At 49.2% G+C, this 17205-nt stretch overlaps 2 protein-coding genes across 3 annotated transcripts in view; one reads left to right on the top strand and one right to left on the bottom strand.

The window, feature by feature from the left end:
• LOC129815776 (E3 ubiquitin-protein ligase RNF123) overlaps positions 1–17205 on the top strand; it is a 289130-nt gene that overhangs the window by 177157 nt on the left and 94768 nt on the right. The window lies entirely within an intron of this gene.
• The window catches only part of amigo3 (adhesion molecule with Ig-like domain 3), a 9873-nt gene continuing 451 nt past the window's right edge, over positions 7784–17205 (bottom strand). The window contains exons 1-2 of one of the 2 annotated variants that reach the window (XM_055869887.1): positions 14396–17205; positions 7784–9186 (exon numbers count right to left, since the gene is read on the bottom strand). The exon at positions 14396–17205 is cut by the window's right edge and continues 412 nt beyond it. In XM_055869887.1, the coding sequence (XP_055725862.1) occupies positions 9133–9186; positions 14396–15799 (1458 nt within the window). In that variant the 5' untranslated portion in view covers positions 15800–17205 and the 3' untranslated portion in view covers positions 7784–9132. Of the gene's footprint in view, positions 9187–12839 lie in introns of those variants that run through there. The other variant, XM_055869886.1, reaches the window with a different exon arrangement.

Genomic DNA, 17205 nt, shown 5'->3' with positions numbered 1-17205 from the left:
CGTTGATCAAATGTGTGCTCGTTCGTGTCTCTCTTTTACGGGTAAAACAATCTAGGCTACGTTTTAGTGGAACGTGTTATTGTGTTGTGTTTTACCTCCTGTGTTTTGAGTAGCCCAGACACAAAGCATCAAACGTTCTCACTGGTTTTATTGACAAAGTGTATTTGAAATGACCTTTGCATTTGATAAATCTGATCGTGATCGTGCCTTTCTTTTGAGTGGACCATGTTGTTTAGCTCTGTGTTTGTTTTAGAGCAGACAGACCAACAGTAAAGACTCAGTAATGTGAATGTTTAGAGCAGACAGACCAACAGTAAAGACTCAGTAATGTGAATGTTTAGAGCAGACAGACCAACAGTAAAGACTCAGTAATGTGAATGTTTAGAGCAGACAGACCAACAGTAAAGACTCAGTAATGTGAATGTTTAGAGCAGACAGACCAACAGTAAAGACTCAGTAATGTGAATGTTTAGAGCAGACAGACCAACAGTAAAGACTCAGTAATGTGAATGTTTAGAGCAGACAGACCAACAGTAAAGACTCAGTAATGTGAATGTTTAGAGCAGACAGACCAACAGTAAAGACTCAGTAATGTGAATGTTTAGAGCAGACAGACCAACAGTAAAGACTCAGTAAAGCCATTCTTCTTATAGTTCCTCCTTTCCTAATATTTCCCTTTTAAAATATATTCACTCCACCTTTATATTGTCTTCCAGTTTAATATAATATGTGCTCTCATCCAGACACCCACATCCTGTATGGATCATAATAACCTCAGCTTCCAGGATGAGGACAACGGGAGAGTACTAGGTCCGTATGTAATACTCATATTGTGCAGAGCCACAGACAGTTAATTAGGACTTTATTCCTTCTTGGCCAAATCCCTAGTACTGCCATCACCACCCATATATATATATATATATATATATCCACCCTAGCACTGCCATCACCACCCATATATATATATCCACCCTAGCACTGCAATCACCACCATATATATATATCCACCCTAGCACTGCCATCACCACCCATATATATATCCACCCTAGCACTGCCATCACCACCCATATATATATATCCACCCTAGCACTGCCATCACCACCCATATATACTGTATATCCACCCTAGCACTGCCATCACCACCCATATATACTGTATATCCACCCTAGCACTGCCATCACCACCCATATATACTGTATATCCACCCTAGCACTGCCATCACCACCCATATATACTGTATATCCACCCTAGCATTGCCATAACCACCCATATATATATCCACCCTAGCACTGCTATCACCACCCATATATACTGTATATCCATCCTAGCACTGCCATCACCACCCATATATACTGTATATCCACCCTAGCACTGCCATCACCACCCATATATATATATATCCACCCTAGCGCTGCCATCACCACCCATATATACTGTATATTCACCCTAACACTGCTATCACCACCCATATATATATATCCACCCTAGCACTGCCATAACCACCCATATATATATATATATATCCACCCTAGCACTGCCATCACCACCCATATATATATCCACCCTAGCACTGCCATCACCACCCATATATATATATCCACCCTAGCACTGCCATCACCACCCATATATACTGTATATCCACCCTAGCACTGCCATCACCACCCATATATACTGTATATCCACCCTAGCACTGCCATCACCACCCATATATACTGTATATCCACCCTAGCACTGCCATCACCACCCATATATACTGTATATCCACCCTAGCACTGCCATCACCACCCATATATACTGTATATCCACCCTAGCACTGCCATCACCACCCATATATACTGTATATCCACCCTAGCACTGCCATCACCACCCATATATACTGTATATCCACCCTAGCATTGCCATAACCACCCATATATATATCCACCCTAGCACTGCTATCACCACCCATATATACTGTATATCCATCCTAGCACTGCCATCACCACCCATATATACTGTATATCCACCCTAGCACTGCCATCACCACCCATATATATATATATCCACCCTAGCGCTGCCATCACCACCCATATATACTGTATATTCACCCTAACACTGCTATCACCACCCATATATATATATCCACCCTAGCACTGCCATAACCACCCATATATATATATATATCCACCCTAGCATTGCCATCACCACCCATATATACTGTATATCCACCCTAGCACTGCCATCACCACCCATATATACTGTATATTCACCCTAGCACTGCTATCACCACCCATATATATATATCCACCCTAGCACTGCCATAACCACCCATATATATATATCCACCCTAGCACTGCCATAACCACCCATATATATATATCCACCCTAGCACTGCCATAACCACCCATATATATATATATATATATATCCACCCTAGCGCTGCCATCACCACCCATATATATATATATCCACCCTAGCGCTGCCATCACCACCCATATATATATATATATCCACCCTAGCGCTGCCATCACCACCCATATATATATATCCACCCTAGCGCTGCTATCACCACCCATATATATATATCCACCCTAGCACTGCCATCACCACCCATATATATATATCCACCGTAGCACTGCCATAACTACAAATATATATATATATCCACCCTAGCACTGCCATAACCACAAATATATATATATATATATATATCCACCCTAGCACTGCCATAACCACCCATATATATATAGGGTGGATATATATATATATTTGTGGTTATGGCAGTGCTAGGGTGGATATATATATGGGTGGTTATGGCAGCGCTAGGGTGGATATATATATATGGGTGGTGATGGCAGCGCTAGGGTGGATATATATATATATATATATATATATATATATCCACCCTAGCACTGCCATAACCACCCATATATATATATATATATATATATATATATATATATATCCACCCTAGCGCTGCCATCACCACCCATATATATCCACCCTAGCACTGCCATAACCACAAATATATATATATATCCACCCTAGCACTTCCATCACCACCCATATATATATATCCACCCTAGCACTGCCATCACCACCCATATATATATATCCACCCTAGCACTGCAATCACCACCCATATATATATATCCACCCTAGCACTGCCATCACCACCTATATATATATCCACCCTAGCACTGCCATAACCACCCATATATATATATCCACCCTAGCACTGCCATCACCACCCATATATATATATCCACCCTAGCACTGCCATCACCACCCATATATACTGTATATCCACCCTAGCACTGCCATCACCACCCATATATACTGTATATCCACCCTAGCACTGCCATCACCACCCATATATACTGTATATCCACCCTAGCACTGCTATCACCACCCATATATACTGTATATCCACCCTAGCACTGCCATCACCACCCATATATACTGTATATCCACCCTAGCACTGCCATCACCACCCATATATACTCTGCATCCCATCTAGCACTGCCATCACCACCCATATATATATATATCCACCCTAGCACTGCCATAACCACCCATATATATATATATCCACCCTAGCACTGCCATAACCACCCATATATACTGTATATCCACCCTAGCACTGCCATCACCACCCATATATACTGTATATCCACCCTAGCACTGCCATCACCACCCATATATACTGTATATCCACCCTAGCACTGCCATCACCACCCATATATACTGTATATCCACCCTAGCACTGCTATCACCACCCATATATACTGTATATCCACCCTAGCACTGCCATAACCACCCATATATACTGTATATCCACCCTAGCACTGCCATAACCACCCATATATACTGTATATCCACCCTAGCACTGCCATCACCACCCATATATACTGTATATTCACCCTAACACTGCCATCACCACCCATATATACTGTATATCCACCCTAGCACTGCCATCACCACCCATATATACTGTATATTCACCCTAGCACTGCCATCACCACCCATATATACTGTATATCCACCCTAGCACTGCCATCACCACCCATATACATTGGGGAGAACAATTATTTGATACACTGCCGATTTTGCAGGTTTTCCTACTTACAAAGCATGTAGAGGTCTGTAATTTTTATCATATGTACACTTCAACTGTGAGAGACGGAATCTAAAACAAAAATCCAGAAAATCACATTGTATGATTTTTAAGTAATTAATTTGCATTTTATTGCATGACATAAGTATTTGATACATCAGAAAAGCAGAACTTAATATTTGGTACAGAAACCTTTGTTGGCAATTACAGAGATCATACGTTTCTTGTAGTTCTTGACCAGGTTTGCACACACTGCAGCAGGGCTTTTGGCCCACTCCTCCATACAGACCTTCTCCAGATCCTTCAGGTTTCGTGGCTGTCGCTGGGCAATACGGACTTTCAGCTCCCTCCAAAGATTTTCTATTTGGGTTCAGGTCTGGAAACTGGCTAGGCCACTCCTGGACCTTGAGATGCTTCTTACGGAGCCACTCCTTAGTTGCCCTGGCTGTGTGTTTCGGGTCGTTGTCATGCTGGAAGACCCAGCCACGACCCATCTTCAAGGCTTTTACTGAGGGAAGGAGGTTGTTGGCCAAGATCTCGCGATACATGGCCCCATCCATCCTCCCCTCAATACGGTGCAGTCGTCCTGTCCCCTTTGCAGAAAAGCATCCCCAAAGAATGATGTTTCCACCTCCATGCTTCACGGTTGGGATGGTGTTCTTGGGGTTGTACTCATCCTTCTTCTTCCTCCAAACACGGCGAGTGGAGTTTAGACCAAAAAGCTCTAGTTTTGTCTCATCAGACCACATGACCTTCTCCCATTCCTCCTCTGGATCATCCAGATGGTCATTGGCAAACTTCAGACGGGCCTGGACATGCGCTGGCTTGAGCAGGGGGACCTTGCGTGCGCTGCAGGATTTTAATCCATGACGGCGTAGTGTGTTACTAATGGTTTTCTTTGAGACTGTGGTCCCAGCTCTCTTCAGGTCATTAACCAGGTCCTGCCGTGTTGTTCTGGGCTGATCCCTCACCTTCCTCATGATCATTGATGCCCCACGAGGTGAGATCTTGCATGGAGCCCCAGACCGTCATCTTGAACTTCTTCCATTTTCCAATAATTGTGCCAACAGTTGTTGCCTTCTCACCAAGATGCTTGCCTATTGTCCTGTAGCCCATCCCAGACTTGTGCAGGTCTTACAATTTTATCCTTGATGTCCTTACACCTCTCTGGTCTTTGCCATTGTGGAGAGGTTGGAGTCTGTTTGATTGAGTGTGTGGACAGGTGTCTTTTATACAGGTAACGAGTTCAAACAGGTGCAGTTAATACAGGTAATGAGTGGAGAACAGGAGGGCTTCTTAAAGAAAAACTAACAGGTCTGTGAGAGCCGGAATTCTGTAGTCCACACGTGTCTGTGCCTGTACATACGTGTCTGTCCCTGTACACACGTGTCTGTCCCTGTACATACGTGTCTGTCCCTGTACATATGTGTCTGTCCCTGTACATACGTGTCTGTCCCTGTACATACGTGCTGTGCCTGTACATACGTGTCTGTGCCTGTACATACGTGTCTGTCCCTGTACATACGTGTCTGTCCCTGTACATACGTGTCTGTCCCTGTACATACGTGTCTGTCCCTGTACATACGTGTCTGTCCCTGTGCATACGTGTCTGTGCCTGTACATACGTGTCTGTCCCTGTGCATACGTGTCTGTCCCTGTGCATACGTGTCTGTGCCTGTACATACGTGTCTGTCCCTGTACATACGTGTCTGTGCCTGTACATACGTGTCTGTCCCTGTGCATACGTGTCTGTCCCTGTACATACGTGTCTGTCCCTGTACATACGTGTCTGTCCCTGTACATACGTGTCTGTGCCTGTACATACGTGTCTGTGCCTGTACATACGTGTCTGTGCCTGTACATACGTGTCTGTCCCTGTACATACGTGTCTGTCCCTGTGTGTGTGAGTCCTCAACTCTTCGTGTCTTTGTAAAATAAGTGACGGTTCCGGGAACAAGGGAGCGACGTAATGAACCAGCGATGTAATGCAATGTAAATATCCACTTCCTCACCACATCATGGTTCAGGATCTAGACACGATTCAAAGGCTTTGCCAGTTACTCCTCCAGTATCTCTGCTTTATCATCAGACTTTATTACCCTCGTAGGTGCTCTGACAAAGGAGTTTGCTCCGAAATGTGTTGAACGTTGTCCGAGAGAATTTATTTTCCATCCTGAACCTCGTTTCAGTGCAACATCCCTAGGACTGAGCAGGCCTTGTGCGGTCCAGAAGATAGTGGACGTCTTGGTTAGAGGACCAGCGCACTGCTATTATCAGATGGTCCTGTTTCTAACTTCAAATGTCTGACACCTGATATGTTATCAGCAGTGGACTGGTTATTGAGGTATGACACCTGGTATGTTATCAGCAGTGGACTGGTTACTGAGGTATGACACCTGATATGTTATCAGCAGTGGAATGGTTACTGAGGTATGACACCTGATATGTTATCAGCAGTGGACTGGTTACTGAGGTATGACACCTGATATGTTATCAGCAGTGAACTGGTTATTGAGGTATGACACCTGATATGTTATCAGCAGTGGACTGGTTACTGAGGTATGACACCTGATATGTTATCAGCAGTGGACTGGTTATTGAGGTATGACACCTGATATGTTATCAGCAGTGGACTGGTTATTGAGGTATGACACCTGATATGTTATCAGCAGCGGACTGGTTATTGAGGTATGACACCTGATATGTTATCAGCAGTGGACTGGTTACTGAGGTATGACACCTGATATGTTATCAGCAGTGGACTGGTTACTGAGGTATGACACCTGATATGTTATCAGCAGTGGACTGGTTATTGAGGTATGACACCTGATATGTTATCAGCAGTGGACTGGTTACTGAGGTATGACACCTGATATGTTATCAGCAGTGGACTGGTTATTGAGGTATGACACCTGATATGTTATCAGCAGTGGACTGGTTATTGAGGTATGACACCTGATATGTTATCAGCAGCGGACTGGTTATTGAGGTATGACACCTGATATGTTATCAGCAGTGGACTGGTTACTGAGGTATGACACCTGATATGTTATCAGCAGTGGACTGGTTATTGAGGTATGACACCTGATATGTTATCAGCAGTGGACTGGTTACTGAGGTATGACACCTGATATGTTATCAGCAGTGGACTGGTTACTGAGGTATGACACCTGATATGTTATCAGCAGTGGAATGGTTACTGAGGTATGACACCTGATATGTTATCAGCAGTGGACTGGTTATTGAGGTATGACACCTGATATGTTATCAGCAGTGGACTGGTTATTGAGGTATGACACCTGATATGTTATCAGCAGTGGACTGGTTACTGAGGTATGACACCTGATATGTTATCACCAGTGGACTGGTTACTGAGGTATGACACCTGATATGTTATCAGCAGTGGACTGGTTACTGAGGTATGACACCTGATATGTTATCACCAGTGGACTGGTTACTGAGGTATGACACCTGATATGTTATCAGCAGTGGGCTGGTTACTGAGGTATGACTAGGGTTGTACATTTTGGGGAATATTTAGAGGTGGACATTTTCCGTAGGAATATATGCAAAATAATTTGAATACCATTTAAATGTAGATGTTTTTTGCATTGGATATATTTACCATGTCATATGGAGACATAATTGCAAACGATTAAAAACAATTTAGTTATGAATTGAACTTTAATTAAACGAGTAGAGGCTTCACATGGGATGATTTCACTGAATAACAAAAGGGAATATTGAATGATCCCCAAAGATCCATCGCATCTCCCAAAAATGTTTTCAACACACATCTGTAGAATTATAGTCTAGAAACTAAAGCTTTGGTTGTCTTCCTCTCAGGCTTGCATGTCTTCTCCCTGGATCTCCTCAACGTCCACCTCTTGAACATCAGACTCTGAGGCCTCATCTTCACTGTCATTTTCCAACCTTGTTGAGGATGGCTCGTTGTCAGGCTCAAAAAGCCTCAAATCTGCCCGGATGGACACCAATTTTTCAACCCTTGTATTGGTCCGCCTGTTGCGTGCTTTGGTGTGTGTGTGTGTTTCCTAACAAGACCAGTTGCGCTCTGAGGCGGCTGATGTTGGTGGGATTTGGAGGATGAGGGAGGCAACAGTGGAAAGAGCCACAGATCCACAAAGTCCCTTCCACCAGGTGGCTGATGTGATATGTTGGCACGACTGCCATATTGCATCTCCATCCCAAAGCCCTTGCTTGGAAGTGTACTTCGCCAGACTGCCAAGAACCTTGCCCTCATCTAGGTCAAGGTGGCGAGACACGGTAGTGATGACGCCATAGGCCTTGTTGATCTCTGCACCAGACAGGATCCTCTTGCCAGCATACTTGGAGTCCAACATGTACGCTGCGGCGTGTTTGGGCTTCAGGCAGAAGTCTTCACTCTTTTTGATGTATTTCATAACTGCAGTTTCCTCTGCTTGGAGCAACAGTGAAGTGGGCAGGGCAGTATGGATTTCTTCTCTTACATCTGCAAGCAGAGTCTGAACATCAGACAGGATGGCATTGTCTCCCTCAATCCGTGCAATGGCTACTGCAGTTTCAGGCTGCTTGCCACTCTCTCAAAATACACAAGCAAGGGGGATCCAGGAGGATTCTCTTGATGGGGCTGTCCATATTGGCAGACTGCGATATGGCCATTTCTTGGAGAGACTCCTTCCCCTCCAGGAGACTGTCAAACATGATGACACCACCGACCCAACGGGTGTTGCTGGGCAGCTTCAATGTGGTGCTCTTATTCATCTCACTTTGCTTGGTGAGGTAGATTGCTGCATTATTTTGATGACCCTTCACATATCTAACCATTTCCTTCGCTCTCTTGTAGAATATATCCATTGTTTTCAGAGCCATGATGTCCTTGAGGAGCAGATTCATGCATGAGCAGCACAGCCAATGGGTGTGAGAGTAGGACTCCTCCACTTTAGACCAAGCAGCCTTCATGTTCGCAGCATTGTCTGTCATCAGTGCAAATGCCTTCTGTGGTCCAAGGTCCTTGATGACTGCCTTCAGCTCATCTGCTATGTAGAAACTGGTGTGTCTGTTGTCCCTGGTGCCTGTGCTCTTGTAGAATACTGGTTGAGGGGCGGATATGTAGATAATTATTCCATGCCCACGAACATTCGACCACCCATCAGAGATTATTGCAATACAGTCTGCATTGCAAAAATCAACAAATACAATTCCATGTACAGATACGTAGTTAAGCAGTTAAATGAAACAACTCCTTTGTAAGATAAATATTTTAAAATGAAACAGGTGAATTAACACTCCTCAGTTAGCAGGCGCAAGCCAGCTAAAAGCCACATTCTAGCAAAAACTAACGAGCAGAAATTGTTAACAAGTTAGAAATGATTTAAACACACTTTACTGTAGGTTTCTAGTTCACTAGTTAACAAAACATAATGTATGTCATATAAAATATATTCACCCCACCCAGTATTGTAATCAAAACTTACCAGAAAGCATGTAGTCCTTGGCTCAGACAGTATAGTAGTGTGGACTCTATAGCATCTCATTAGTATGCAAGATCTTGAGAATCAGCTGTACATGTGATGGAAGAGTGCACTGTGCATGCAAAGGGTTGCAATTCCATTGAATTGGGGATTAGTTTAGCCAAAATATGCCACAAGACCTAGAATTGCCTTATGTGTATCCAACAAAAAAGGTTCACTGTTATAAACTTTTATGATGAATTTAACGTAAAATTCCCCAGGCTCAACTTCCCATGGAAAATTTCCGGAAATTTCCCGGAAAGTTTGCAACCCTTGGTATGACACCTGATATGTTGTTATCATTAGTGGAATGTTACTGAGTTATGACTACTGATATGTTATCATATTATATCTCACACACACACACGTGTTTAAACACAAGATAACACACACACACTTCACCTAAGCCACAGACACACATGGCAATAACAAGCCAGAATACATTTCCCTCTGCGGTCCAAGAAGCATGATTTATTAACAGGTTGAAGAAAGAAAGGATGCAAGAGAAGGGGTGCAGGGCAGGAGGAGGGTGGGGTACGTGGTGCGGGAGGGGGGTGGGTTACGTGGTGAGGGAGGGGGGTGGTGTACGTGGTGAGGGAGGGGGGTGGGGTACGTGGTGAGGGAGGAGGGTGGGGTACGTGGTGAGGGAGGAGGGTGGGGTACGTGGTGAGGGAGGAGGGTGGGGTACGTGGTGAGGGAGGAGGGTGGGGTACGTGGTGAGGGAGGAGGGTGGGGTACGTGGTGAGGGAGAGGGTGGGGTACGTGGTGAGGGAGAGGGTGGGGTACGTGGTGAGGGAGGAGGATGGGGTACGTGGTGAGAGAGGAGGGTGGGATACGTGGTGAGGGTGGGGTACGTGAAGAGGGTGGGGTGCGGGAAGAAGGTGGGGTACGTGGTGAGGGAGGAGGATGGGGTACGTGGTGAGGGTGGGGTACGTGAAGAGGGTGGGGTGCGGGAAGAAGGTGGGGTACGTGTTGAGGGAGGAGGGTGGGGTATGTGGTGCGGGAGGAGAAGGGTGGGCTACGTGGTGAGGGGTGGAAGGTTGGGGTACGTGGTGAGGGTGGGGTGCGGGAGGAGGGTGGGGGGGTACGTGATGCGGGAGGGTGGGGGGGTACGTGGTGAGGGAGGAGGAGGGAGGGGTACGTGGTGAGGGAAGAGGGAGGGTGGTGGGGTACGTGGTGAGGGAGGAGGGAGGGGTACGTGGTGAGGGAGGAGGGGGGGTACGTGGTGAGGGGGGAGGAGGGAGGGGTACGTGGTGAGGGAGAGTGGGGTACGTGATGAGGGAGGAGGATGGGGTACGTGGTGAGGGTGGGGTACGTGGTGCGGGAAGAAGGTGGGGTACGTGGTGAGGGAGGAGGAGGGGTATGTGGTGAGGGAGGAGGAGGGTGGGGTACGTGGTGAGGGAGAGTGGGGTACGTGATGAGGGAGGAGGATGGGGTACGTGGTGAGGGTGGGGTACGTGGTGCGGGAAGAAGGTGGGGTACGTGGTGAGGGAGGAGGGTGAGGGAGGAGGAGGGGGGGTACGTGGTGAGGGTGGGGTACGTGGTGAGGGAAGAGGAGGGTGGGGTAAGTGGTGAGGGAGGAGAAGGGTGGGGTACGTGGTGAGGGGTGGAAGGGTGGGGTACGTGGTGTGGGAGGATGGTGGTGCGGGAGGAGGGTGGGGTACGTGGTGAGGGAGGAGGAGGAGGGTGGGGTAGGTGGTGAGGGAGGAGGAGGAAGGTGGGGTACGTGGTGAGGGAGGAGGGAGGGGTACATGGTGGGGGGGGAGGGGTACATGGTGAGGGAGGAGGAGGGAGGGGTACGTGGTGAGGGAGGAGGAGAGGGGTACATGGTGAGGGAGGAGGGTGGGGTACATGGTGAGGGAGGAGGAGGGAGGGGTACATGGTGAGGGAGGAGGAGGGTGGGGTACATGGTGAGGGAGGAGGGGGGTGGGGTACGTGGTGAGGGAGAGTGGGGTACGTGGTGAGGGAGGAGGAGGCTGGGGTAAGGTTGAGGTAGGGGGAGGGGGAGAAGGTTGAGGTAGGGGGAGGGGGAGAAGGTTGAGGTAGGGGGAGGGGGGAGAAGGTTGAGGTAGGGGGAGGGGGAGAAGGTAGGGGGAGGGGGAGAAGGTTGGGGTAGGCGGAGGGGGGAGAAGGTAGGGGGAGGGGGGAGAAGGTTGGGGTAGGGGGAGGGGGGAGAAGGTTGGGGTAGGGGGAGGGGGAGAAGGTTGGGGTAGGGGGGGGGGAGAAGGTTGGGATACGTGTGAAGGGAGGAGGAGGGTGGGGTATGTGGTGAGTGAGGAGAAGGGTGGGGTACGTGATAAGGTTGGGGTAGGGGGAGAAGGTTGGGGTATGTGTGAAGGGAGGAGGAGGGTGGGGTACGTGGTGAGGGAGGGTGGGGTACGTGGTGAGGGAGGGTGGGGTACGTGGGGAGGGAGGAGGGGGGTTGGGTACGTGGGGAGGGAGGAGGGGGGTGGGGTACGTGGGGAGGCAGGAGGGTACATGGGGAGGGAGGAGGGGGTGGGGGGGTACGTGTTTAGGGAGGAGGAGGGTGGGGTACGTGGGGAGGGAGGATGAGGGTGGGGTACCTGGGGAGGGAGGATGAGGGTGGGGTACCTGGGGAGGGAAGAGGGTGGGGTACGTGGTGAGGGAGAGTGGGGTACGTGGGGAGGGAGGAGGAGGAGGGTGGGGTACATGGTGGGGTACGTGGTGAGGGAGGAAGAGGAGGGTGGGGTACATGGTGAGGGAGGAGGAGGGTGGGGTACCTGGGGAGGGAGGAGGAGGGTGGGGTACCTGGGGAGGGAGGAGAAGGGTGGGGTACCTGGGGAGGGATTAGGAGGGTGGGGTACGTGGGGAGGGAGGAGGGTGGGGTACGTGGTGAGGGAGAGTGGGGTACGTGGGGAGGGAGGAGGAGGAGGGTGGGGTACATGGTGGGGTACGTGGTGAGGGAGGAAGAGGAGGGTGGGGTACATGGTGAGGGAGGAGGAGGAGGGTGGGGTACATGGTGGGGTACGTGGTGAGGGAGGAAGAGGAGGGTGGGGTACATGGTGAGGGTGGAGGAGGAGGGTGGGGTACGTGGTGAGGGAGGAAGAGGAGGGTGGGGTACATGGTGAGGGAAGAGGAGGAGGGTGGGGTACGTGGTGAGGGAGGAGGAGGGTGGGGTACGTGGTGAGGGAGGAGGAGGGTTGGGTACGTGGTGAGGGAGGAGGAGGGTGGGGTACATGGTGAGGGTGGAGGAGGAGGGTGGGGTACATGGTGAGGGTGGAGGAGGGTGGGGTACATGGTGAGGGAGGATGAGGGTTGGGTACGTGGGGAGGGAGGAGGAGGGTTGGGTACGTGGGGAGGGAGGAGGAGGAGGGTGGGGTACGTGGGGAGGGAGGAGGGTGGGGTACGTGGGGAGGGAGGAGGAACATAATTCCATTAGGAAAGCAGCGAGCTGTCAATGTTGGAGTGTCCTCCTGTCAATCCAGTAACTAACGTACCAGAACAGGTAACATTCGCTCTTTTGTCACTTTGTCGCTCAATATTCTGTATCCGTCAGTGTTAGTAGCGGAGCAGCCAACATGGGTGAAAAAGCGTCAATAAGAAAGGTGTTAGAGCAGAAACAGCCCCCTCTATCCTCACAGTGAAACCACGGCCCAGTCTCTTAACTAAGAAATAAATGGATGGATCTATCTTGCCCCAAGAAACTGTCTCCTTCTGCTGAGCCGCTCTGCACACTGTGTTCCTGTTTGTTTGTTTGTTTGTTATCCGACAGCTAAGCACGGTAGGAATCCACCTGGACTTACAGTGGGGGGTTTCAAATCACGTTTTTCTTCTGCTAGTTTCATATTAAAAAAAATAGCTTTAACATGGTTGTTTCTCTGTTCTACTAAAGACATTAATTCTGCTAAAAGGTATACTTTATAAATATGTTTCTACTAGTCATCTAACTTGCTATCTTTAGGCTACTTGCTACAAAAAGGTTTCAGGCTGTACAGTTATGGCTGATTTTGTTCAAATTTTCTTAGACAAGGCATCCATACACTAGCTCTGGTTTATTAAAGGGTTCAAGCCGTGCTAACAGGGACAGCTCTATCCTGCTTTGTTTTTGATATAGTTCTAGATAGACACCCAGTGTTGTGTTGCAAAATTCTGTTCACTTTCTCAAAGTTCCCTGGTTTTCAAGAAATTCACAGATTCCTGCTCATTTCCTTGTAACCAGGATTTCTGGGAAATCAGGGGAATTCTTTGAGAAAGCTAACAGAATGTTGCAGCCCGAGCTCACTAGCACTTTTTCTCACTCAACATGCAGGCTCCTTGCAGTTTTACTCCTCAGAAAGGTAGTCAAACCTGGCTGGGCCAGTGGAGTTTGTGCTGGATGTTCATTTCTCTGCTCTTTCGCTGTCTTGCTCTCCATCTCTCTGCCTATCTCTTCCTCTCTCTCTATTTCTGTCTCTCAATCTCCCTCTCATGGTGTCTTCTGCCTCACCCCTGGTTGGCAATGCCATCTATCTGTCTGTGTCCATCTATCCTACTCTTGACAGGCAGTGTCTAACTCTCTGCCCTGCCTGGTTGGGTAACCCAACTCACTCTCTCTGCGAGTGGGATGGGGTGGGGCAGAGGAGGCAGGTGTTGGGTAGAGAAGAAGAAGGTACAGTAGGAGATGGCTGTCTGCCTGGTGCTATGGCACGATGGGTGAGTCTGAGAAGACTGAGGTGATGGAGTGGCCTGAAACCGAGACTGGGGACAGCGCACCTGTAGCCGCCCTTAGCCGGCCATTCTGCACTTCTTTGATGGGTTCCAGAAACACCACATGCTTGTTATTACTGACCTTGCGGCCTGGTCCCTCTGTGGTGGCGGGCGGGGTGGGAGTCAGGATTGAGGACTGGGCACTGTACTGGTCATTGGCCGGGCTGGGGGTACCCGGCAGAGGGTGCTGCTTGTGGCAACAGCAGTGGCAGGGGGTCAGGTAAAGGTACATGAGGACCAGAACGAGGGTCGTCACACACCCTATGAGGGTCGTAAACCCCGTGTTGAAGGGCTCGGTTTCATCGTGTCGCATCAACACCGTCACGTTCACCTCCCATGACTCGTTCCTCTTAGTCCCGTCGAAAACCTTGCACCAGTACACGCCGGAGTCCTCGACCTGCGCCGATACAATCTCCAGACTGCCGTTGGCGTGCATGCGGAGAGTGCCGTTGTTCTCCGGCGGGGCCCCTGCCCCATGGTGAGGTGAAACCCACAAGTAGGTTAGGTGCTGTCCTTTGAGCATGGTGTGACAGTCCAGAACCACGGCGGCTCCTTCGTACACCAGCAGGCTTCCCTCAGGCTCCCATAGAGCTCCAGCCACTGGCGTACTACACTTCAAGTTCACTTCAAAGAAGCGTCTGTGGTGGAAAAATTTTACGGAGGCCTTGTGTTCCCCATACACCAGGCAGGTGTGCTCCTCACGGAAGTCACTGACCGAGGGGAACCCCTTCTGCTCCCAGCGCCGGAACATGTTGTACATTTCGCACTCGCAGATCAGGGTGTTGTTGTGGAGGAAGAGTCCGCTCTGCAAGGCCGCCGGCAGGGTCTCGATGTCCACCAGGGGGAGTGTGGACATGCTGTTGGAGGACAGGTCCATGGTTACCAGGAAGGGGTGGCTGTCCTCCTGGATGGAGAAGGGGAAGTCCGTGAGGCGGTTGTGGCTGATGTAGACCTTGCGTAGGTTGCCGAGCGCCGCCAGGGCCTTGCTCTCCACGCGGACGATGCGGTTGTTGAAGAGCAGCAGCTCCTCCAATCCTGTCAGCTCCAGGAAGTAGTGCGCCTCTACCTTTTCCAGCTGATTGGACGACAGGTCCAGTTGTCGTAGCGCACTGCTGTTCCAGAAGGTTCCGGGCTCAAGGAATTTCAGGCAGTTATGAGCCAGGCGAAGAGACTCCAGACGGGGCAGCGCGGCAAAGCTTCCCTTCTTCAGCTCCTTCAGGCGGTTGTGATTGAGGTCCAGGGTTGTGGTGTACGCGGGCAGCTCGGAGGGCAGCGCCTTCAGACCGTTGTCGGCACAGCTGAGGATGTCGGAGCAACACAGGCAGCCCTTGGGACATCTACTGGCCCCGACCCCAGACTCGCTAGCCCCCACCCCGGTCTCAGTCGCGACCCCTGTCTCAGCCCTGACCCCGGCTTGCTGCAGCAGGAGCACTAGGAGGAGAGAGTTCCGCACCAGAGGGGCAGTTACAGCCTGAGACCTGAGCATTGTGCTGACGGGACACTACAGGGGGACGAGAGAGTGGACAAAGTGACACCAGGAGTTTTTGTGTCCGTCCGTGGGGCTCCTGGTTTGGTGCACAGTCTCTCTGTTTTGGTTGGTCCACAGTCTCTCTTCCTCAATAAGGGTTTGGTAGGTGCGCAGTCTCTCTTTGTCGCCCTCTCTGTCTCTCAACAGGAGCGGAGTTGGGAGTTGGTGTACTGTCAGTCTCAACAGGATCTTGGAGTGGTGGCGGTTTTGGTGGGATATACAAGCTACAGCTGTAACGTAGCAGCAGAGAGAGTGAAAGCTGCCATAGCGGCCTGCCCCTCCACTGCAGGGCAGTAGAAAAGACTAGAGGAGAAAAGAATTAGCAAATGGAAGGCAGTTTAACTAGTTCAATAGCTGTAAAAGTCTCTGTCCCTGCCCAGGTTGAGTTTGGGAAACCCAACAAACGTTCATTTCACGTGACTGAGAGACCAAGGGAATACAAGGATCCCTGACAAAAAGAAAAAGCACATCATTATTTCACTCTGGGATGTGCTTTACTTCTGCATCACAGCTCGGTGATAGCTGAACGTGGATAATGTTTACGTTCCTCACCTTCTGAAAGTCCATTTAAAATGTCTTATTACATCGGTTAGTACAGGAACTGTTGCTGTGTGCAGGACTCATCAGAATAGCCCATCAGAAAAGTGGGCGCTGGTCCGGAGGCTTAATAACACGTGGAGAAGCTGCTAGACTCCTGTTGGAAGCTTTTATCTCCGTAACGTCCTGAAGAACAGCAAACGACGTTTAGAACAAGAAGGCTTTATTGTCCGTTTGCCTACTGTCCACGGAGATGAACTGTTGTACTTTTCTCTTGCTGTCTCCGGTCCTTGTGGGCTAAAGGAGGTGCTTTAAAGAATCACCAATTGTCCGATACTGTTAATCTTAGCCTACCCAGAAAAACAAAACCCTGTTGTGTTGGGAATCCGTCGTCCCACTGTCTCTTGTCACGGACCCGACCACCTTTTTCTCACTGTTGTAATCTAAAAATGTCCTTTTATCCAGTCAGAAGAGTTATAGGTCACTAAACGAGCTGTCTGCGACAGACAGTGCGAGCAGCGAGTGAGCAAGGGAGGGGTTTGAAATAAGTCAACATTCTGTCTAGCTCGCTTATTAACGCAATCATACAGCCAGTTCTCTCTCTCTCTCTCTCTCTGTCTCTGTCTCTGTCTCTCTCTCTCTCTCTCTCTCTCTCTCTCTCTCTCTCTCTCTCTCGCGGTCGATACAATCTCCTCTCTCCCTTCAACTGGCGGATGATGAGTGCACTCCCCAGGAGGCTCAGTATTGTATACAAAAGAAGACGTGTACTTCTGCAACCTCCGACCAAAACCTCAAGAATCTTTCTCCTTCACGTCGTCTTCTCTGAT

This window comes from Salvelinus fontinalis, chromosome 18 (assembly GCF_029448725.1).
Source record: "Salvelinus fontinalis isolate EN_2023a chromosome 18, ASM2944872v1, whole genome shotgun sequence".
Lineage (NCBI taxonomy): Eukaryota > Metazoa > Chordata > Actinopteri > Salmoniformes > Salmonidae > Salvelinus > Salvelinus fontinalis.
This window is presented reverse-complemented; position numbering and strand designations above follow the sequence as displayed.